This window comes from Zosterops lateralis (assembly GCF_965231275.1).
Source record: "Zosterops lateralis genome assembly, chromosome: 17".
Lineage (NCBI taxonomy): Eukaryota > Metazoa > Chordata > Aves > Passeriformes > Zosteropidae > Zosterops > Zosterops lateralis.
This window is the reverse complement of record NC_139777.1, coordinates 110969-133058: the sequence shown is the minus strand read 5'-3', so window position 1 is coordinate 133058 and position 22090 is coordinate 110969. Positions and strand designations below refer to the sequence as shown.

Sequence of the window (22090 nt, the reverse complement as noted above, 5' to 3'; positions counted from 1 at the left end):
CCGGGGGTTCCGCAGGTCCTTGCTGCTCTCTGGTGGTAGAGAGACTCACACCTGGCTGTAAATACTTTAGGCAACTGGCAGGAATATGATTAAACCAGGGAGTGTGGAAATGCTGGAGAAGAGGTCTCAGTTTTGTGTCACTGCTGAGGTCATCTGCCTCAGGTCTTGGATGACTGTGTGGCAGAGTGGGCTCAGAGACTTCATTTTGTTTCCAGACAAAATCCTGGTGTTGTGAAGGTCAAGGTGAAACAAGCCACCTCCACAGAATCATTTTAGATGGAAAAGACCCTTGATACCATCAAGTCCAACCATTTAGCTAACGCCCTCAAACCATCAGGGTGCATTGAAGGGAGAGGACCTTCAGAGCGTCTTTCCCTCTGTCTATATTTCCTTCTTTTCCTTTTCTCATTTCCCCTTCACCTTGTTTCACAGGACTGGCTGACAAAATTTGGGTATCTGCCTCCTCCGGACCCTGTCACGGGGCAGCTGCAGACGCAGGAGGAGCTCACCAAGGCCATCACTGCCATGCAGAGGTTCGGGGGGCTTGAGGCCACAGGAGTCCTAGGTCAGTGGCTCATGACCCCTCCTCTCCTTGGTGAAGAGCAAGGCAGGGATGGCTTGTTGTGGGTCCGTGGGGGAGAAGGGACGTGGTGTTGTGTCCTGGAGTAGCGTCAGGAAAAGCTCCCCAAAAAGATCATGTGGATGGAGCATACGGCCCAGTTTGCAGCTCTAAGAGTAATTACATGGCTCAGGTGCTCTGTTGCTTTGTGTTTTCAAGAACCTGAGGCAAGCAATTATTTCAACAGACCCACAGACCCTTGGGGTTCTCAGTGTGCTTAAAATAGCTCTTGGTGTGTTCCAAAAAAAAAGGTAAACCAACAAAAAGAATTTAAAAAGACAAGAGGGGAAAAAGGGAGAAAGTTGTCCTGTTCAAAGCCTTACTCACAGCATCAAACTGAATTGAACAAAAATCCTGATTAAGCCTCCCAATTTGTCTATGTAGATATTTTGATTTCTTTGCTGCTGGGGCACAGGCAGGGAAGGGAGAAGGATGGTGTTGCATCACCTACACTCTGTTTGCTCCTGCCACAGTGCATAAAAGCCAGGATGCTTCTTGGCATCATAGGATCCCACTGACTCCCCAGTCATGGCCAGCCAGCTGGGAGCCCATCATCTGCTCCAGCAGCTTTGTTGGCCAGCAGGGGCAGGCAGTGGCATCCGTGTGGCAGGCACATCTGCCTGGGAGGGACCAGTCCAAGGGCAGGCTGAAGCAGCAGAGTTCACCAGCATGGTCAGAGTCATTCCTCTCAATGCCTTCATTGAGGGAAAGAGAAAGCCAGCATTATCCCAGCCTGCAGAAGGGTGCCTCTCTGCTCTCCTTCCCTCCATGACGCTCCCACCATGGGTCCAGCATGCTTCTGCTGCTCGGGACACAATTAAGGAGAGGAAGCTATTTAGCAGGCAGGTCTCTATCCATCCCAACACCCCAGCATCTCTCCGTTGATCCCCTGAAGCCACGGCTGCATCCCAACACTGGGACTCCCTATCTCTGGTCTTGATTGAGCACGTGCAATAGTTTCTCTTCCACTGCATCACAAGCTGCAGGAGACCCCAAAACTAGAGTGGCCATTCAAATTGCATTTTCAGAGGGGGCGTTCAAAACGGGCTGGATGAGAGGAATGACTGCCCTGGGCAGGTCATGGTTGTGGACTTGTTCATGAAAAGAGAGTTTAAAAGGTAAAGTCAGCAGGGAAATGAGTGAATGAAACAACTTTTCTGCAATTCAGCTGGTGAGAAGAGACACTTCAAGCTTCAATTCATTAAAAAAAAAAAAATTAATAAGGAATATGGGCATTGTTTAAATGAGCTCCTAGCTGAACAGCAATGGGTTTATTTACATGTGAATGTTTCTCCTTGACAGAGGAATACTGGGAAATTCATCAAGAGAGAACAGAACAGAATATTTAAAATACATTTAAAAAAAAATCACACCTGGCCACAGGGGGCTTCCAGCAGGAATTGCTGTCCAGTGGTGGGAGCAGCAGTGGGATGTAGGAGGCTCAGTGTTTGGTGGGTGTCACCACAACGCACTGGGGCTGGTGCCTAGCCCCAGTGGGCTCCTGAGTATTGACCTTTCCTCTTCTGCTTCATTCTTAGCACTTCATTTCCCATCTGTTTGTCTCCCTGGGATTTCCTAACCATTCTGCCATTCCTGTGATTTCTTGTTTTTTCTTTAACCCTAGATGAAGCCACCCTGGCGCTGATGAAGACCCCTCGCTGCTCTCTGCCTGACCTTGCCATTGAAGAGACCCGGAGGAAGCGATTTGCCCAGGCTGTCACCAAGTGGAGCAAAAGGAACTTGTCCTGGAGGTAAGAATTCATCTATCTCGGCTGAAATCTTGCAGCAAAAGACCAATTCCACAGTCACCTTCGTTAAGTATGGCTTTGAGATGAGTTAAAATATGTTCCTCTGGGCTTCCAGGACGCCACTGACTATTTATTTTAACTCTTCTCCTGACAGTCTCAGCAGTCACTTCTTGGACCCACTTGGCAGTTCCTGGGAATGGTGCAGATTTGGCTGGTGAATTAGGTGGGAGATTTTTGCTGGGTTGCAATGGTTGTTAGAGCATTTTTTTTCTTGACTTCATTAGAACTCTGTGCTTTGTCAGGCAGCTGGCAAGCCTGGAGCTTCTTCTCTTGCCCCACCCGAGTCCAAGGGTAGGAGCATTTTCTGGCTAATAAAGTCACTTTTTTTTCTCCTAATCTTGCCACAGGTGCATATGTTTCCCTCAGTGTCAGGAAGTGACGCGTGTGGCTCCCTTTGCACCTGTGACACACCAAAGTTCAGGTCCAGCTTTCAGAAATATGCTGCAGAGCAGGGTTGACAAGCAAAGTGATCTGTTCCACCAAGATCTGTGCTTTTGGGGACTCATTTTTCCTCCCTCAAATACCGTGGGCTGCAGTGATTTTTCCTCTAAGGATAGTGTGCAGCATGAGGTGCACTGTCCTGAAAATACATGTGGATCTGATGGAGAGTTCTCCTTATTAATAATAAGTTTCTCTTTGATCCTGGCATAGCCCCTAGAGAGAGTCCTCTTCCCACTGCAGTAACAAATCTCAGCTTGGCTGTTGCTGTTGACACATGCTGAAACTTTGGCCTTAGAAGATATTTGGTCTATGTTCCAGCAGATTCCTTTGAGACTTTATTTTGAGAAAAGATAAACATAATTTAGCTTCGGTAAGAAACAATTTTGGTTCATAGATGGCTTCATGTTGTGAAGTGACCCATGTTATAAAAACTCAGCCTGTCTCCGTGTTGCCCAGCCCTCACTTGATGGGGAAAGAGGAATAAGCTTCATTCCCATTTTCTTGGAAACTGTGATGCTGCGGCAAGGATTGCCATAAAAAGGGGTTAGTCTGAGACAATATATGTAAGGCATTAAAAAAAAAAAAAAATCCATCTCCTGACAAAGTAATTCCTGCTGTTTGTTCTTTGATCTTTTCCAAAATCTTGGCTTTTGTCCAAGAAAGGGCTGTGTTTTACAACTGTAGGTTGTAGCCATCAGAACGCTGTAGCATTACAGAAACTCCAGCGTAGTATTTACATCCAGCACTTGAGATGGAAGTGACTTTTTGGAAACTGCCATGAAATTCGGCCAATAGAGATATAAAAGTTTTATTGGCTTACCTTTTGCACATTGCGTGAAGATTTTTAAAGAAGAAAACAAAACTAAATGCTACTCTGACGTGCATGTAAAAGTTGAAGAAAAACCTGAACAACTACAAGGCTGAAATAAACAGGCAAGCAGAGCTGTAGGAAAGGAGGGCCTTGAAATAGGCTCATGCACTGATTCAGGCAGTTTTGGGCAAATACAGTGTTAAAGGTATACAGGTCATTCAGGTTTATTCTTTTTATCTTTGAGTGCAACCAACCTGTGGGCCTGGAGAGCTCAGGGAGCAAAACAATACTGGCTGCATCGTGCACAGCTCACAGTACAGCCTCATACCATCCTGGTACAGCCTTCTTACAGACCATTGCAGCATCAGAAATAAATGGTTTTCTGTGCCTCATCTCTATGTACAGTTTCCAGGATATTGCAGCATATATTTTTTTTCACGGGATTGTTTTTGTTATTATTTGATTTTCTCTGTGCTCTCCCCAGGTGCCAAGGCAGCTGCTGAGAGAGTGGCAGGCTGTGGGGTGCCCTCTGCCGGTATCGGTGCCAGAGCTGCCTCCAGCCACTTCCACCTCATGTTTGCAGCCTTATTTTTTGCTTGCCGATTTTGCTTTATTCACTTCACTTCCAGATGTATTGCTTGTGGTAACATCCCACAGAATGGGAGTCCATAGCTGGCATCTCCATTTATGCCCAGTACTTGCTGTCTCCCTGCAGTCCTGGGAAGTGCAGCAGCAGGGCCATGCCCTGTCTCTGAACACTTTGAGCTCCCTGGGGCAGGGGGAGCCATGGAAGCTCAGCTTTTAAAATTTCCCAGATTTTGTCTTTCAGTGCTGATCTGAGCTGGCTTTCATCTGTCTGTAGTTAAGGGCCACTCCCTTGTGTCATCTCATCAGAGCTGCAGTCTTTGACACTGATGCTCAGGCCATCGGCTGCTGGAGTGGGAGCAGACCGTACTGGCAGAGTAGCAGTGACACCAGTCAGTCAGTGCCCACCATTGCTGTGAGTGTCCTGAGCCATTCCCCAAGGGGAAGTGCCACTGAGCCAGGTGTGGATTTACTCAGGCGTGGAGGGGTGGCAGTCAAGAGGAAGGGTATGCAAGCCCCAGTTCTGAGCTCCCATCCCCACAACAGTCCTGGCCGTCCTGCTTTCTTCCTTTAATCAGTGGCATCCTGTCATGGGGACCTCCCATCCAAAGGCCAGACTGCTTTGTCCCCCATGTCTGGGGGTGACAGGTGCCCAAGGGGGGGTAGACAGTCACCTCTCAGTGTCAAGCCGCCTTAGGTTATTGTAATGCCCCCTGTCACAGACCTTTCTAGGAAAATCCCTGAGCAGCTGAAGCAGAGACCAGGCAGCTGTGTGGAGGTACAGTGGCTCAGGGGTGACCAGTGTTCCGTGTGTGATAAAAGGCAGGACGATGAAAAAACTGAACATTTTTGAGCTATAGTCTAAGTGCTAGGAGAGAGGTGATGGAGGGTTCAAACACACACTGCTTTCCTCCTGCAGACAATGGCACTGCCAGGGTAGCACTGGATCAGGGCTTCTGTGCCATGGATGGCTCTGGGCAGCTGGAAAAGCACCTTGGCCAAGGCAACAAGCATCTACCCTTTCAACTATCCCCTCTTCATTCCCCTTCCAAGAAAAATCAGGTTGGGTTTATCAAGCAGTCCTTAGCCTGACATGTTTGGTAGTTCTCTGCATTTATTTTATCTGTCTATGGTTTCAGGGCTGGGAAAGTGAAAGAGTACTTTCATTAACAAGCTATTGATTTCTCATCCGTCACTGATAGTCTCCCACTTTTGTCTTTGGGAGGACAAAAACCAATAAGGAACCTAGAAAACAAAATAGGTGTGTGTGTGCCTCTCAATGACAAACAGAGGCAGATCAGTCCTCTCTAGGCTCTACTTATTAACCATCCTAGATAAAAGTCTGTTTGGGATGGGTCAAGCAGAGGAGGTGGCTTGGGACATGTGAAGACTGGCAGTGCTGTGTGAGAGTCAGCATTCATTTGTCTACATGGCAATGCTGCTGCCTGGCTGAGCTCTAAATGCAGAGGGGAGACTTCCTCCTTGGCATCCAGTTGTGCCCCTCAACACCACATCCTGCTCAGCAGCTGCAAGTTCCAGTGTTGTGGCTGATGCTCCCTCCTGCAGCCCCATCTGCCACAGGGATGGACACTCCTCAGGATGTCCCAGAGTGTGATTTGCAGAGAGATGTGACAGACCCTACAGCTTAGGGCAGTGTTGGTGGGGTGGCTGGAGGGACTGGGCAGCCTAGTACTCGTCATCCTCCCTCTGGCTGGCAGAGGCCATCTGGAGCAGAGAGATTTCTCTCCAATTACTTGCATCAGACTTTGGCCCAAGATCCAAATTCTGTAAGAGGAGTCTCAGAAGGGATTTACATCTAAGAAGGAGTAGAAGGAGGAGTGTATCTAAACACCATTTTTTACTACTACTACTAATAAATTAAGGTAGGAAGAAGCTTATTTATCTGCATGCTGTTAGAAATGTGCCTCCTTTTCTGTGGAATTGGGTGATGCAAGGCCAACAAACACCCTATCAGCATAATAGTCTTTATCTAATCTCGCTGAAAGCAATTAGCAGAGCTCCAGTAATCAAATCAGATGTCGACTTGAAAAACCCTGATGGGATTCTCTTGAAAAATGACAGTGATAATGAATAAAGGATAAGGGACATTTCACTTACACCTGCAGCATATTCATAAAATATGGGTCAGCTCAGAGGTGTAGGACTTTTTATAAGAAGTAAAATAGGTATTGATACAGTTTCTGCCTTAATCTGATGTTCCTGCAGTCAGATCTGGTGATGAATATTAATAATATTTGTTTCTTTAGACAGGGCTTTTTATCCACCATCCTTGTATGAGGGTGATCTGATTTATTATCCTCATTCTACAGCTGGAAAGAAAAGGAAAGGGAAAACAGCTCTCATGGTGAGCAGGGCTTGAGGAGGAAAGAGCAGATAGGGTTCCCAAATGTGACTCTGTGCCTTAGGCACCATGATCCTGGATAAAGGTCATAATTCCTGAGCTAAATATGGTGTGTGTTACAAGTATAATGACTTATTCGGTAGAAATTAAAGCAGCAGAGGGTTTACCTAAGTCCCGAGAAGTGTTATGAAAGATGAGGACAGCTAGTTAATGAATATCTGGAATCCAGGTGGCCTTTTTCTCTGTACTGTAGAGGATTACATCCAGATACAGTCTCTTCTATAAATGAAAGATTGCCTGAAATTTGTCTTTTCTAATCCCATGCTCATACTGTTCGTACCTCTGTGCTGTCTCCATTACAAATGTATTTTCTTTGAAGTCCTGCAATCATCTGGTGTCACATGCATGTAAATCAGTTAGATTAGTCAATAAGATTTTTCTTTGCCCAAAGAATCAGGGGATAGCCAAAGTGAAGATATGAATAATTTTTGCTCGTTTGGCTGTGATGTGTTTTGCCTGATTCACTCACTCATTCCCAGTCTCTAGGATGAGTTTCCCAAATGCTTCAGAGGAACTGCTAGTGAGATTTCTGCTTATTCTCATGAGTCCTTTTTTGCTCTCTCCAAGATTTAACCCTGACTAGTTTTGCCCTGGCCCAAAGGTAGTGCCTACTTTGGGCTGTCTCTTGAGGGTGTGGGATGTGTTCCCATCCTCAGCAAGCAAGTTGTTCCTACTCCGCTTTTCACACCCATGGTGTCTCCCAGTGCTCAAACCACTACTCAGGAGGAGCTTGAGTGGTGTGACATCCCCTTCTGATGCCTGCAATTACCTCTTGCAGTTTAGTTAGGTCGTCACTGCCCGTTGGTGATGGAAAGTGGTGTGATACCGGGTAATGTTGTCACGGCCGTATTATGCAGGAGGGTAAGTGATGTGATCGTAATTGTTGCTTCAGCCTTTAAAAGTCTGTCAGACCATGGAAGTGCTTCAGCTGGTGTGCTGGTGCACAAAAAAATAAAGTATCTGTTATTACTGGGGTAGAACTGGCCAGAAGTTATCCATCAGATCAGACTTTTGTCAATAATGACTCAGTCAACAGTACATTTGCTTGGAAAGCATTTGTATTTTTGTCAAAATTGTCACCAAAAGATTATCCAAATATACTCCTTTAGAAGCCAAGGTGCCTTGTTGCATCTTTGTCTTTTCATTTCTTCCATTAAATCAACAACATTTGGAATTATTTTTCAAAGTTGGATTATACAGGAAACAGTGACCTCTCTTCCACTCCAGCTCAGCCTAAAAATGCAAAAAACTCTGAAGGCCTCATTCAGCCTTCAGCCTCACCAGGCAGCTGCAGAGCCAGTTCTGGTGATTCTTGGAGACCTTTCACGCTACTGATGCATCCTCTTTCTTGCCCTCTTTATTTCAGAGTTCGCACCTTCCCAAAAGAGTCCCACCTGGGCCATGACACTGTCCGAGCCCTGATGTACTATGCCCTGAAAGTCTGGAGTGACATCACCCCGCTGAATTTCCACGAAGTGGCAGGAAATAATGCTGACATCCAGATAGACTTCTCCAAGGCAGATCACAATGATGGCTATCCCTTTGACGGTCCGGGTGGGACAGTGGCACATGCTTTCTTCCCTGGAGAGCATCACACAGCAGGGGACACTCATTTTGACGATGACGAATACTGGACCTTCCGATCGTCAGGTAGGTCAGTGGGAGAGCTGCAGCCAAGCGCAAAGGCTCACGATTTCCCTCTTCTGCTCTGCTGGCTGGAGTGGTTTAGCCTCTGCCACACCTTTACCTCAGGCTTCAGGATCCCTGAAGTCTTTTTCTGATTCCCCTCTCAGCCTTGCTAGCAAAATCAACCCGGGCAGTATTGAGGACACTTATGTTCCTGGAAGCCTCAGAGGCATCTCATGTTCCTCCTTATCCTGCCAGCAATTGCGGAGCTCCCCACTGCCCAACCGCAGTCCCCATCTCTTCTGAGACATGGAAGGTTGCGGGTTGGGCATGTGGATTCTGGAGCTCTTGGATGGAGACTGCATTCTCTGACTTTGACATCTTTTGGGTGCCTTCACAGCCACGTGTCCCAGTTTCCTAGTCTTAAAATATACTACCTATAAAGGGCTCTGTATTGTGCTGGGAAAAAAGCCTAGTTACTTCCTGCCATCTCCTGTCTATTACCTGACATCAGGATGGTTCAAGTTGCAGTTCTGTTCTTTTTTATCTTCATCTCATCTGGCTAAAACAGAGTTTTAGTAAGCAGAGGGAGTAACAGAAGCAAGTGTTCCTCAGTTCCAAAGCCATCTGTGGAGATCAGGTCCCCAGCCTTCATGTCCGGCGTCTTTTGACAGAATGTCTTCTCTGCAGCCACCAGCTGCTAATTTACTTGTCATGCCACCTCCTCCACCAGCCTCCTAGTGGGATCCTGCTGCCTCAGCTTAATGACTTTGTTGAAACCTGTCTTCTCTGACACAAGCTAATACCTTCTTCCTGCCCACCAGTTGACATCCATCCATCCATCCATCCATCCATCCATCCATCCATCCATCCATCCATCCATCCATCCATCCATCCCCCTGAGTGTTCGTGGGCAGGACTGTTCCCCAGGGGTGCTGGAGGAGGTCTTGAGGTAAAGGTGAAAGATCTGGACAGACTGATCCTTCAGAATTACACCAGCTCCTTGTTTCATGCTGGTGTGCAACTCCAACTGATGACTCTTATCAGGAAGGAACAAAAAAGCAACGGTTTTGATCTGCAGACATACAGGGCAGAGGCAAGTGCTGTGGTCAGTAGCTGGAGAATGTGTTAGTGAGGGAGTCAGTTTTGTAGCTAGTGGTTGGGAGTGCTCATTATGAAACAAATTCCTGTGAAGGAGCGAGCTCAGAGCCAACATTTCCGCAGGGAGTGCCCCTCCAAGCACCACCAAGTAATGGGGGGATGAGCCTGCCAGCGAATAGCTATCCTTTATTTTGAAGATCTTGGAGCTTTCTGTGCTTCATCTTTTATTTATTTTGTTCTCCCTACTGATTCAAAAACAACTACTTGGTAGGTGATATAAAAATATCCCCAAGGTTGTCAGTCTGGCATTAAAATGTCAGAGAGCATATGTCTTGTTCTCTCTTAGTGCCAGGGAAAACTGCGCAGGGTTTAAAAATCTCGCCTGACTACAGGCACTGTAAATAATAGTCATGAAGGAAAAATTCCGCAAAGGATGTCCCCCTGCTCCAACGCCCTGCGCCGGTGAGGCGCATTAAGGACTGGGCAGGATCAGCCGTGGCTTCTTTTGTGCAAAAAAGTAGCCATTTCAGATGGCAAAGAAGCCAACTCCTTAGTCTACAATCGTTCTAAGGAAATGTGGCACTCCCCTGATCTCCACAGGGATCTTTCCAACCTCCCCACTTCTTTTTTGTGATACTTGACATCACAATCTTTAGAAGAACCACACTTAAAATCACTGCTGCTCTCTCGTACTGCTCTGCAGGACATTGCTGTGCAGAAAGGGGCAGAAATTGCATAGACGTGTGGCCCAGCCTGTCTGGAGCTGAGTGGTGGAAATGCCCCAAGCAGGCTCAGTCCCGTACAGCTCCTGGGAGCAGCTCTTCCTTTGCTTTGGTAACAGTGGCGTATGTTTGGAAATGAGCATTAACCCCTTGCCTGAGTGTCTCAGGCTCTGGAAGGGATAGGATTGGTCTGTATACGAGTGTGGTGTGAGGCACTGGGGGTTGGATTGCAAATAAGAAAATTTGGAGAAAGACAATATAGTAGAGATAGCCCAGGCTGAAGGAAAAAAGTCATCAAAGGAGGCACTGGTGTTCAACAATGTCTCCCTAATGCCCATTGTGGTGTATGAGGATCAAAGTGTTTGCCAAAGGCAGCGGATGCAAGAGCTGCAGCCCTCTCAGCACAAAGCACGTAACAGGAGAAGATGGTAAATCCTCTGAAAACAAGCTGGACATGGTCACGTACTTGTGTCAGGGCAGCAGTGAGATGAGTAGGTAGGTGGCCAATAAACAGATGAGCATTACGGTGTTTTTGTGCATACAGGATGGCTGAGGGATGGATTTGGCCAGGGCAGCAGCGTGCCAGGCAGGGAAAGACCTGCAGAGTGCCGTGGGCAGACAGGAACTGCTGGCCCTCCCCAGCTCCTTGGCACATGACTTGGCTCATTGTCACACAATGTGATGAGCTCCTGGCTGGTGGCTGCAAAAATCTGGTGTTCTGGGCAATGCAAAGCCTGTGTCAGCAGCTGCAGCAGGCGTGAGATGCAGGGAGCGACTGCCCTGGCCCAGCTTCTGCAGTGCCGCTCAGCAGGGTAGCTGTGATGTGGTCGCTGTCTCAGCCCTTTGTCCAGCTTTTTCTCAGGTGCCAACAATGATCTGGAAATAAGAGGGGTGATATCCAAGCTGATGTAGGCTGAAGTCTGGCTTGCTTTCCATTGTCATATGATACAGTCCAGTCTCCAACTGGGAAAAAAAGTCATTTTCAAACTTTACCTTTTCCAAAGCTCTTCTTTCCAGTTTATCCAACATAAACCTACACTTTCTATTACAGCCCTTGCACCCACCCAAATCACCCAATTACTATCACCACTTAGTGCCTTTTATTTCAATGTTCTCCCTATCTCCAGACACACATGGGATGGACCTATTTGCTGTAGCTGTCCATGAGTTTGGCCATGCCATTGGCCTGACCCACATCTCTGCCATAGAGTCTATCATGAGACCCTACTACCAAGGTCCAGTGGGCGATCCTCTGAAGTATGACCTGCCTTACGAGGACAAAGTCCGGATCTGGCAACTCTACGGTGAGTTTGTGTCTGGCTCACATGGCCACAGCCTGTTTCTGCCATGGCAGGACACACTGTTTTTTTTGGCTGAGTGGAGCTGGTTGGGAGGATGGTGTTCCCCATTACTGCTTCTTTTCTACACAGGAGTCAGGGAATCTGTGTCCCCCACAGCCAAGCCTGAAGTAAGCAAAACAGATGACCATCCAATCCTGCCAGAGCTGCCAGAGAACCGCTCCACTGTCCCGTAAGTCAAATTTCTTCCTTTCCTGCAAACAGTGTGTAGTAGTAAAGGCCTGCTTATTCAGTATTTTACCTGTTCACTCTGGCTTTGGTATTTCTCTCTGGATCTCTGGCTATTTCATAAAAACTCAAAATTTGTACTCATTTTAGTGGAAAGCTGTCACCATCACCCTTAGGTAAATTCATCCTTGCTGGAATTTTAATCCAACTGCCTCAGCAGTATCCTGAATTGCACAAGGATAACTTACCTAAATCATTCCACAGTGAGCAACTGCCTAATGTACCTGAGGGAGAGACTATTGGAACAAGTGGACTGATGGCCTGACTCCAATGCAGGTTAGCACTGGCAAAGGGCTGCTTACACTGAGTGTCATCAAGCAACCAGCATGGCCTCATTAAGGGAAGTGCAGGATATAGATCATTAATAAATGTTGACCAGGACAGCAGGGCAGTTAAGAGAAGAAGGGACACTGAACAAAAAAGGCTGGAGCTGATGGTCACACACATTTTTGCCAGACACCAAGGGTGCCCCAAGTGAGAGCGGCCGAGATGGAGCAGGTCACCTTCACCTCATGCTCCTTTTGTTTGAACACGCCGAATGCCATCAGTTATGTTTCTCCGTGCGTAGCTCCTAAAGGCACTTGTCCACCGGGCTCCTTATGGCCATGTTTGGACCTAGAAATATGAGAGCCTTTCTCCCCGCTGGTGTGGAAGGCCACCATCTCACACCAGTAGCAGGAGCAGCAGGAAACTTGGACCTGCCATCCCCTCGTTTCTGCCTTATGTGCTGAAAAGGTGGATGGGGTTTGCCTCCACATCTGTCATTTTGTGGCCAAAGAGGTCAGTGGAGCTAGTGCTGGCAGCCCAGCACAAGTTTTTCTATCACCAGACTAGATTTATACTTCCCTGTCACCTACAGCAGCTTTTCTGTGCACGTGCCCAGCATCTTCTCCTTGTTCCTTCATCAGTCATCATTTCTTATGTGGGCTTTGTGGCTCTCTGTCCTTCATAATCTGTGCCTTCCCCACCCACCTTGTTAAAGCAGCTCAGTATCTCAGCTCCACTTGCCAGATGGCTTTCACTGGTATCACATGGCTTTCCAGGTCCCTCCATTTAGGCTCAGCTACTTTCTGCTTTGCAGCTTTGTCACCTCTTGCTGGCACTTTGAGAGAGCTCAGCCCTGGAGCAGCAGCATCCTGAGTTGCTGGAGCAAGAGGCTGCTTGGCTGTTTTCCAGGTTCTGCTGCCCTGGGGCAGCTGGCCAAGACACAGTGTGCCACTGGGAGTGGGAAGCCAGCTCAGCCCTCACCATCTACACGAGCTGGTGGATGTAGAGCGTGTCCTCGCTTGACTCCCAGCAATGGTGTCTGGTGGCTCAGAGTTGTCAGCCCAAGCTGTCTTCAGGCTGAGGTTTGCCTTTGAAATCCCCATGGACGTGGCTGGCCTTGAGCATCCTGAATGACAGCTGGGCACAGCCTGTAGTCTTCTCCAGGAGCAGGGGTGACTCAGTCTGTGGGATAGGAGGCATCAGGGGGACACAGCCCCTCCCTGCCTGCCTGGCCCTGCTCACCTGGGTGTCTCTCCACAGGCTCAGGCGGGATGTGCCCAACAGGTGTAAAACACATTTCGATGCAGTGGCCCAGATCCGGGGAGAGGCTTTCTTCTTCAAAGGTGAGTGCCAGGGATCTGTGCCTGTGTCACTCAGCAGTGGCTTTGGTGCGGCAGCACCAGAGGCAGTGCAGTGTGGGATAGGCTGGGGTGGGTGGTAAGGATGAGCTGTGGGGTTTATGGGCTGCTCCCAAAGACCCAGGGACGCATCTCACATACCTGAGTGTGTGGCCGGACTGGTGACAATCCAGCACAGCAGTTTTGACTCTGAACCATCACACTGGATTGCCCAGATGAAGAGCTAAAATTTGATATTTATGCTCCCAAAGTCAAGATCAAGGTCAAACCAAGGATGAGCAGAGTAGCAACAACACTCCACTGCTTTCTTCCTGGATATTTCCAGCCTTCCTTTCCTCCCACGCTTCACCTTCCCTAATGATGCTTGCCATGCATCTCTCAAAGACAGCATGTACGCAATTAAAGACCATCTGGTTTTATGACAGCAAACACTTGCTGGCAGTGTGTTCCTGGGGCACCCAGCTGTTGATGAGGATCCCATGAGTGCCTTATCAGCTGAGCAGAGCCTGTGTCAGCTGGACTCTCTGGGCTTGCTTTCTCATCTTTCCAAATGTAAAAATGGGCGTTTCTTTGCATCCCTGGCCACCATTTTGCCACCCCAAAGCCGTCCACCAGGGAAGCAGAAGCGTTTGCCCAAAGAATGAGCAGCAGCGTCCCGGCATCTGAGTACCACAGCCTTGGGTCACAGGCAAGAACAGCGAAAGAGCTCCAGAGAATTTGGCGTTGCCTGTGCCCTGAGGGAAGCACAATATGGAGACTGTTCCACAGCATTGTTTGTTCAGATGCCAGCTCCAAAAAGCCCCAGTAAAGAACGGAAACTCAGAGACATGAACTGGTGTTAGGATAAATGGCTGTCTGTCTCTTGGAGAGGAAAAATTGATGAAGTAAGGAGAAATCTATCTTGGTGTCTATTTTTGGATATATTTATTACAGGCCAAAAGGCAGATGTAACAGGCAGAGGACAGGGTCAGTGGATGCCAGCTGCATGTCTGCCTCCAGCCCCCAGCACTTTCCTTGCAGCCCCCATGGTTGCCCTCTGAACTGTTCTGCACACCAAGGACCGGGGATGTCACCTCTGGGGCAGGAGATAAATGGTCTCTAGTGCTGAGCTTTGCCCCTCGATAGGCATTTTGTTCTGACCTGGTCCTGCTGGTTCCCTAGATGGAAAGAAGCCATTGAGAAGGCACCAGGACTGGAGCTCCCCAGACCCCACAGGCTTGTTCTGTTGAAGGCAATGGTGGGTTCTCTGCTCTTGGGAATCACTGCTTGTTTTGATGTAGGTACCTCACCACAGACTCCCAAGGTTTTAAATGCCTTTGGCCCATGTGTGCGTCTGCATGGTGTGTGCAGCAGTCTTGCCAAAGGCAGCCAAAGTCTGGACAGTGTGGAACACAGCTGGGACCAAAATTACCTGGAATTAAAGATAGCAGTTGCCTCAACCCATCATCCACATCTCGGTGCAACAGGACCTCACACTTGGCTTTCATTATGTTCAGTTTCCCAGCTCAGAGGAAGGTTTAAACTGAGCTTTTTAAACAAATATGGGGTTGGGATTTTATTTTTTAAATTATTTCTGCATGATAATGACAGCAGTTCCCCCATGGATCTGGCTTTGGCTGATGGTCCACCATGCAACAGCAGCACTTTGGTGAGCGGCCTGGGCAGTGGCAAATCATGAGCCGGGGCAGACTGGAGCCGTCACATTCAGAATTCCTTGCTACTTGAGTGCTTTATTTTGTTTCTTTTTCCTGAGAGCCTATAAAAAACCAACCAACGTAACCAACAGTTCAGGCTATTCCTGACTTTGGGAGCAGATTTAAGGTTTCCCTGCTGCAGCTGCTCACCTGCTGAGCCCATCACTAGCAAAGGGATGAAATGTCAAAAATACTGAGTCTTCCCTTCATGTCTACAATGAGCCCAGGGCACTTCAAAGTTCAGATACTGATCTGCTAAAGAAGGAATTAAGTTGAGTTGTATTTCTTGCTAAAATAGTGAAAATCTGACCTTGTCTAGTGCCTTTCTAATTACAGATGCAGAGATCATCTTTATTTAATTACATATGTTTCCATCGATGTAAAATGGCCACCAAATTTGAATCCTTGGGTTTTTTATATTCTTAAAAAGAATCTGTAATTATGGCAATTTCCTACCATATTGGAATGTATTATTCATTTATGTTTCAGTAAGATAGAGCAAATATGCAAACTGGAGCAGAAGGACAAGAATATGATATAAATCCTTATAATTAGAATAAAATACCCTCTCTGCAGATGTTAAAGCATTAGAGTTTCGCATCCCGCATTATTAGGCTAAGATCCAATTTCCATAAAATTTTAAAAGCTGGTGTCACAATCTGCCAGCTCTGGAGAAAGAGCTGAGTGTGTGGGGAATACAAATCTGAAGATGCATCTTTGGTTTCCGTTGCTTATTTCCCCTCAGAAATTTATGCAAGACCAGATGCAAATAATATGCAATAATTTCTAACAGGCAATAACAAATGCAACACAAAGTTAAGAGTTGCCTCCTAAACGTCTTGCTCTGGCTCACGTCACACTTTAGAGCTCTCTGGAGAAAACACAGCATGAAATGTGCTTAAAGGCTGAGAATTCCAGAGCCAACGCACAGTTGGCTTTGGAGCTGCCCCTGAAACCATTACGACACCACAGGAAATCCCCTATAAGGCTCTTTTGGCAGGAAAAAGTTTGCCATCCTGCCCACAAAGGATAAATCTGTTTCCTTTTACATTATCCAAAATATTTCAGAAATCCCCAAAAATACTCCTTCCTAGCTGGGGCAGTGCTGCTGCACGTGTTGAAGTGCATTTGCTGGCACCACCAGTACATTCATCCTGGAAGCTCCACAGGACTGCAGTCTCTGACTAGTCTCTGACTAGTATCCTGCACCTCTAGATGGTACCAAATTCCTTAACTGGGCCTCCTTCCCCACCCTTCCAGATCTACTCAGATGTTTTCCACCTCCTTTATTTTCTCACTGTCTTTCTTCATTACAAAACAACCCCTTTGGTATTTCTGTGTTTCATTGTAACATCCTAGACATTTCCAAACATGAAAGCAGCTAGACATCCTGTGTGTAGGAAGCTGTGGCTGCTCCAGGAGAGGAGGAACAGGGATGCTTTTTGGATGCTCTTGCTTAAGGTTGTTTGTGCCGGGTCCCCCTAGCTCTCAGGAGGTCCCGTGCAGAGAGGGAGGGAGGAGATAAAAGGTTCCTCTCTCTTGCCCCGGCTCAGCAGCACAGCCTCACTCTGTGGGCCAGGAGTATAACAACTCCAATACAATGGCAGGATGGCTCTAAATCATGGCTCCCATCTCATATGCTTTGCTTCCTGCTGCCGCACAGCTGGCAGTCACCCCCTAGTAAAGATGACTTGAGTGTGGTTCAGTAATGTCCAGTCTGTCCCTCCAGGCAAGTACTTCTGGAGACTAACTCGCAATAAGCACTTGGTCTCCCTCCAGCCGGCTCAGATTCATCGTTTCTGGCGGGGCTTGCCGCTCAACCTGGACAGCCTGGACGCAGTCTACGAGAGAACTAGCGACCACAAGATTGTCTTCTTCAAAGGTGAGAGCAAACACGATCCTGGAGGTATAGAATGTGGTGCTAGGCAGGAGGCACCAGTGCCACGTGTTAAGGATCTCAAGGACCGCTCTGAAACCTCGTGTCCATGAGCAAGGCCAGGACAAATGAACTGGCAGGGCAGGCAAACAAAAGGTAATGGTCATGTTCCACAGAAAACGAGGGAAATGTCATCAAAGAAAAAGTTCAGCCAAATGTAACGAAAATCTGAGCTTTTCAAGAATGAAACACAGGAACCACCCCTACGCACACTCACAGGCGGTGTGTTCCTCCTTTGACCTTTTCTCTTCCAGTATTTGTTGCTGAGAAAAGAAAAAGTCAGAGAGGAAATAAAAATGAAACTGAAGACCTTCAGTTTTAATAATTATATTTCTGTTGCCATATTTTTTTCTTAAAATCAGTGGTGTAATTCTCTCTTTTTATTTAAAAACTTGCTAGCTTTTTTTTTTTTTTTTTTTTTTGAGAAGAGCTGGAGGAACAGTTTAGCTCTTTGTTTCTAGACAAATGTCCGAGGTCCCAGAGACCATCTACCTATGTCGGTTAGATGCTGCCCATGCTCTCAATGTCACCCGAGATCCTGGCAGGTACACTGACTCTTGTTCCACCAAGGTTGTGCACTTGAAGTACTAAACACACCCCAGCCCTCCATTCTTCCTGTTTGGAAATTGCTTTTTGTTTTCCGACCATTCTGCTTGAAACACGGTGCAGTTACTGGTTTCAGAAGTGTTGAACCAAGCACTTCTGGAAGCAGTAATTTACTTTCAGTTCCCCCAGTCAGGCCAGAGGGATGGCTCATGTCCCACACAAGCCCCTACACTTGCAGAAGGCCATTTCAAGTGCAGACGAAGCCTTCCTGGACTGCTGGCATGCTGAGCCTTGCAGAACCACCCTAAGCCCTGCATCTCCCCATGGAGCAGCATGTGGAAGGCTCTGCCATGTGTGCCTCAGGCAGCCTGCCCTGCTCTGCTTTCCCAGAGGGAATGGGGCCAGCTAAAGCCTGCCTTATGCCTAGCTCTAGACCCTCCCAGTCAGGTCTGTCTCCCTCCCTTCCTCCCTCCCTTCCCTCTCTGCTGGGGATGAACAGACAGCCAACCAGGACTCAGGTCCAGGGTCTCCTCCCAGTTGCTCAGGAGGCTGGAATTCCAGAGGTGCCACAGCTGACATCTTGTTCTAAGACATGCGTTCTCTGCGTGTTTTAGTCGTGCCTAGCTCCCAACATAAACTCGGATTTTTCTTTCCAGCTGTAAAATATGACTCATTCTGTCCCTCCAGCACTGTTTCATTGATCTCTGGACAGAAACCAAGGAACAAATTACCTTGGCCTGTAAGGTCCTGCTGCTGATACATAGACATGCATTTAAGGGCCTCTTCAAATATTCTAGAAAACCAAGGGAGGAAAAGGCCTGATCCTTAAAATAGGCTATGCAATACCTAAAAGGACACTGCAGGTTCCCAAATAGACGTTGTAAAAGAAGAAAGACTGTCCCAGTGGTTAGAGAATTTTGAAGAAATTGAGATATCTGGGTTTATTTGCTTGTTCTCACACAGACCAGGGTCCAGTCCCATCATGCTTCATTTTCCTTGGGGAAAATAACCCATATTGACAGTTCCCTCCTGCCCAAGATCAGGGCAAGGGGTTGGCTGTGTAAGACCCTTGAAGAGCAGTGAGCTGCTCGTATGGGATTTATCCAGTCCCTGTACCTCCTCATAATCGACAGGTCTCTCAGCCCATCTGGCTCTAGAAAGTGGTGATTTCTCTTCCAAAGTGGACTGTGCTTGGCTTCTCGGGAGCCAAATAGCTCACAGAAAGTGCCTGCTTTGCACACAGAGGCTGCCTGTAACTCTGTTTCTTTGGATATCAGGCAGAAATCCAAGGGACGGAAAACCAAATGCCTCCATCAAATACATAAAAGTGACAGCTGTACTGATGCTGTCAGTGTGTTCATGTCCTGGGACAGTCATGCGGGGCTATATCCATGGACAGCCTGACACAAAAAGCAGCTATTCAAAGCCAGAGGTTCCCCCATGGACTGACCCCTTCCTAGTCCCATCCTGAAATGCTCAGAGCTCAGCCCCAAAGCTTTGTCACCAGAGTAGATAACAAAACATTAGCTCAGCTCATCTGTGGGGAAATACTGGTTTAGGCTGTGAAACAAATGTGAATTTATTCCGTGCTTGTTTCCTTTCCACAGGAGACAGATACTGGGTCTTCAAAGACAACAACGTGGAGGAAGGGTACCCGCGGCCCATTTCGGACTTTGGCCTGCCTCTGGGAGGAATCGACGCTGCTTTCTCCTGGGCTCACAACGACAAGACTTATTTCTTTAAGGACAATCTCTACTGGCGATACGACGATCATGAGCGGAGGATGGATCCCGGGTATCCTTCGGAGGCCATCCTGTGGAAGGGAATACCCAGCCCTTTGGATGATGCCATGAGGTGGTCAGATGGTGAGTCCAAATGGCAGTTTAAAAAAGCACAGTAAAGAAAATCAGTGCTCTATTGAGCTGTAGCCTCTTCTACCCTGCCTGCCAACATAAACACTGAGCCCCTGCTGGGATATTCCCAGTGACTGGAAGCTGAAGAGAGAGGTGTGATTCCAGCCAGAGTTCCCCACACTGCTCACTAGATTTTGTAATTTTAAACAGGCAACAAAAATGTCGTGGAGGGATAATTAATGCACTCTATTAAAAGAACACAGTTGGTGCTGTTTTGCAGTGATTTTTATCCAAGTGTGGGCTGATTTGCTCCTGATTTGCTGGTTTTGTTGTCACTGGATTTCTAACTGGATATATGAGGATGCGGACAGAAAATACTTTTAAAAGATGTTTTCCCAGAGTTGCAGCTTATTTTCTGAGAATGAGATTCCTCAGTGGTTTCTTTCCCCTGAAAAGACCACAGGAGCTATTTACAGTCAGCTATTCACTCACAACAAAGTGGCATTTCCAGGGTTTATTTACTGGTGAGCTAAGAGTGTACTAGCAGTCATTAAACCAGGCAGAGAGTAAGGCCACTGCCAGAGACTTTTCAAGCTAAGTTTCCAAAGCTATTAAGAATGACATTTCCATAGGTAAGAGTCCTCCCACGGGGCCTGCTTAGACAATTCACAGCCTCCCAGTTCAGAGTGGAAAACCTGCACCTGAGAGCAGAAGGTTCCCAGGGCCCTGTCAGGCTCAGGTTATTTTTCTGAGCCCAGGGTCAGCAGCACACACACCAGGTCATTGATGGATAGTCTCCAGCTTTACCATGCCCTGGTACAAGAAGAGAGTTGTGGATGGTGTGGCCAGCTGTGGGCTCACAGGGCCTTGACCCTACACAAGGGTACAGCACCGGGGAGGTACATCTGCTCTAGGACTCCGCATAGAAGAGGCAACACCTCACCATCTACCTCCAGCTGCTCCTGGTGGCTCCTGGCTGATGTGAGAGATCCTGGCCAGTGACAGCATTACCTTACCCTCTGAAGCATCCCTCCTGCAGCAAGAGGGGGTGTTGACAACAAGCAGTGATATCTCATGTGCTTCCACGCCCCGGGGCTCAGCTGGGGTGGGAACACTCCTCTGCTGTTCCAAGTGCTCCTTTGACCTTCCTCTGGGACAGCACCCACCGCCACTCACCTTGTGTTGTTTGGGTTTTGGTCTCTTTGCAGGTGCAAGTTACTTCTTCAAGGGCAAGGAGTACTGGAAGGTGCTGGACAGTGAACTGGAGGTGCAGCCCGGGTACCCGCAGTCCATTGCCAGGGACTGGCTGGTGTGCAGTGACATGCAGGCCGATGCGCCCGAGGCAGCCGGGAGCAGCAGGACTGGGGCGCGCTCCAGGCCGGGGCAGCACGACGAGAGCCGTTCAAAGAATGGCTATGAGGTCTGCTCCTGCACCTCAGGCACCCCATCTCTGCGCCCTCACCCCACACCCAGACTGACAGCCAGCCTCCTGCGGGCTGTGTGGACCGCAGCACTGGTCTTTGCAGCCCTATGACAGCTCATCTCATCACCAGGCCAGCGCCACGGTGCTTCGGGATACAGCTCCATGATTGCTAACTGTTGCAAGCAGAAAAAGAAACATTCCTAGGACTGTGCCAGTGAAGGGTTTGAATTCTCCATGAGAAATGAACAGTGATTTTGCTGGGGTGGGGGGGTTTCTTTTTTTTTTAATTTTAGTTTAAAGGTGTAATAATAGAGTTGAATTCTTATTCCCCCATCCGGTTAAAGATGAGAGCAGCCTCATGTTGAATTTAGAAAAGCTCCATAGAGATGTATTGCTATGGATGTTTAAACACAGTGAACAAGGGAGGGGAGAGCTCAGGCGATGGAGTGGGGACAGAAGAGATGCTGCTGAGATAGGCAGGAGGTAGTAGTTATGTGCTGACACAGTGTACACATCCCATTGGATGTACTAGGCAGAAGAAATGGTGACACCACTAAGATTAACTGCAAAGTGATCATTATTTTACTGTCAAGCCTGCTGTACTCACTGGCGTCTGGGTAATCTGTATCAGTTTCTATGGGTCAGAAACACCTTTGCCTTTCAGAAGGCACTCCAGCTATCTTTGTATACGAGTCATTGTAATTTAACAATTTCTCTAATAAACCTTGGCCGCCTACACGGAGATCTCCCAGTCATGTGCCAGATCAAGCCTATGACCTGCACCTCGGAACTGGCTGCTGAGGCTCTTAGCAGCCTCATCTCTGGGTGAGGAGCATGGCAGCCAAATATGATGCATTTACAACCACTGCCCCAGACTAATTTGTGCACACGTACACCTGGTCTTAGAATTTCTGTGTCGGGTTGGCTTATGTTTTGGTAGGAATCAAGATGTGTTGCATTTGTTTGTCTCTGCCATACCTGGCTGTGCTGCAGAGGATGGGCTGGAGCAGGGAAGATGCTGCACGGTCAGTTGAAACTCCTTTTGATGCCTCTGACAGGAGCTTGGAGTGGCAGAAGCCAAGGTCAAGCGCTGCATTAGGATGTTCCTGTTTGAGTTTATTCCTTGCTGTTTATCAATTTTCTGTGCTGTGATTTGGGTGTTTGAGAGTCCTTGAAAATGGTGCGTGAGAACTTGGATGAGATGTCAAAGAACCCAGGGTCCTCGAGTCTGCTGTTGTCAAAGAGTGTTACATGGGCAGAGGCCACTGGGACACACTCCTCTTCGCTGCCCT

General features: G+C 47.8%; 1 protein-coding gene across 1 annotated transcript; it reads left to right on the top strand.

The window, feature by feature from the left end:
* The first annotated feature begins 458 nt into the window (after nucleotides 1–458).
* On the top strand, nucleotides 459–21485 carry MMP17 (matrix metallopeptidase 17). The gene is made up of 9 exons (XM_083874051.1): nucleotides 459–565; nucleotides 2244–2370; nucleotides 8053–8336; nucleotides 11263–11439; nucleotides 11566–11665; nucleotides 13249–13331; nucleotides 16770–16922; nucleotides 19130–19387; nucleotides 20584–21485. The coding sequence occupies exons 1-9, from the start codon at nucleotides 526–528 to the stop codon at nucleotides 20907–20909; spliced, it is 1548 nt and encodes a 515-aa protein (XP_083730177.1). The 5' UTR covers nucleotides 459–525; the 3' UTR covers nucleotides 20910–21485.
* The last annotated feature ends 605 nt before the right edge of the window (nucleotides 21486–22090 follow it).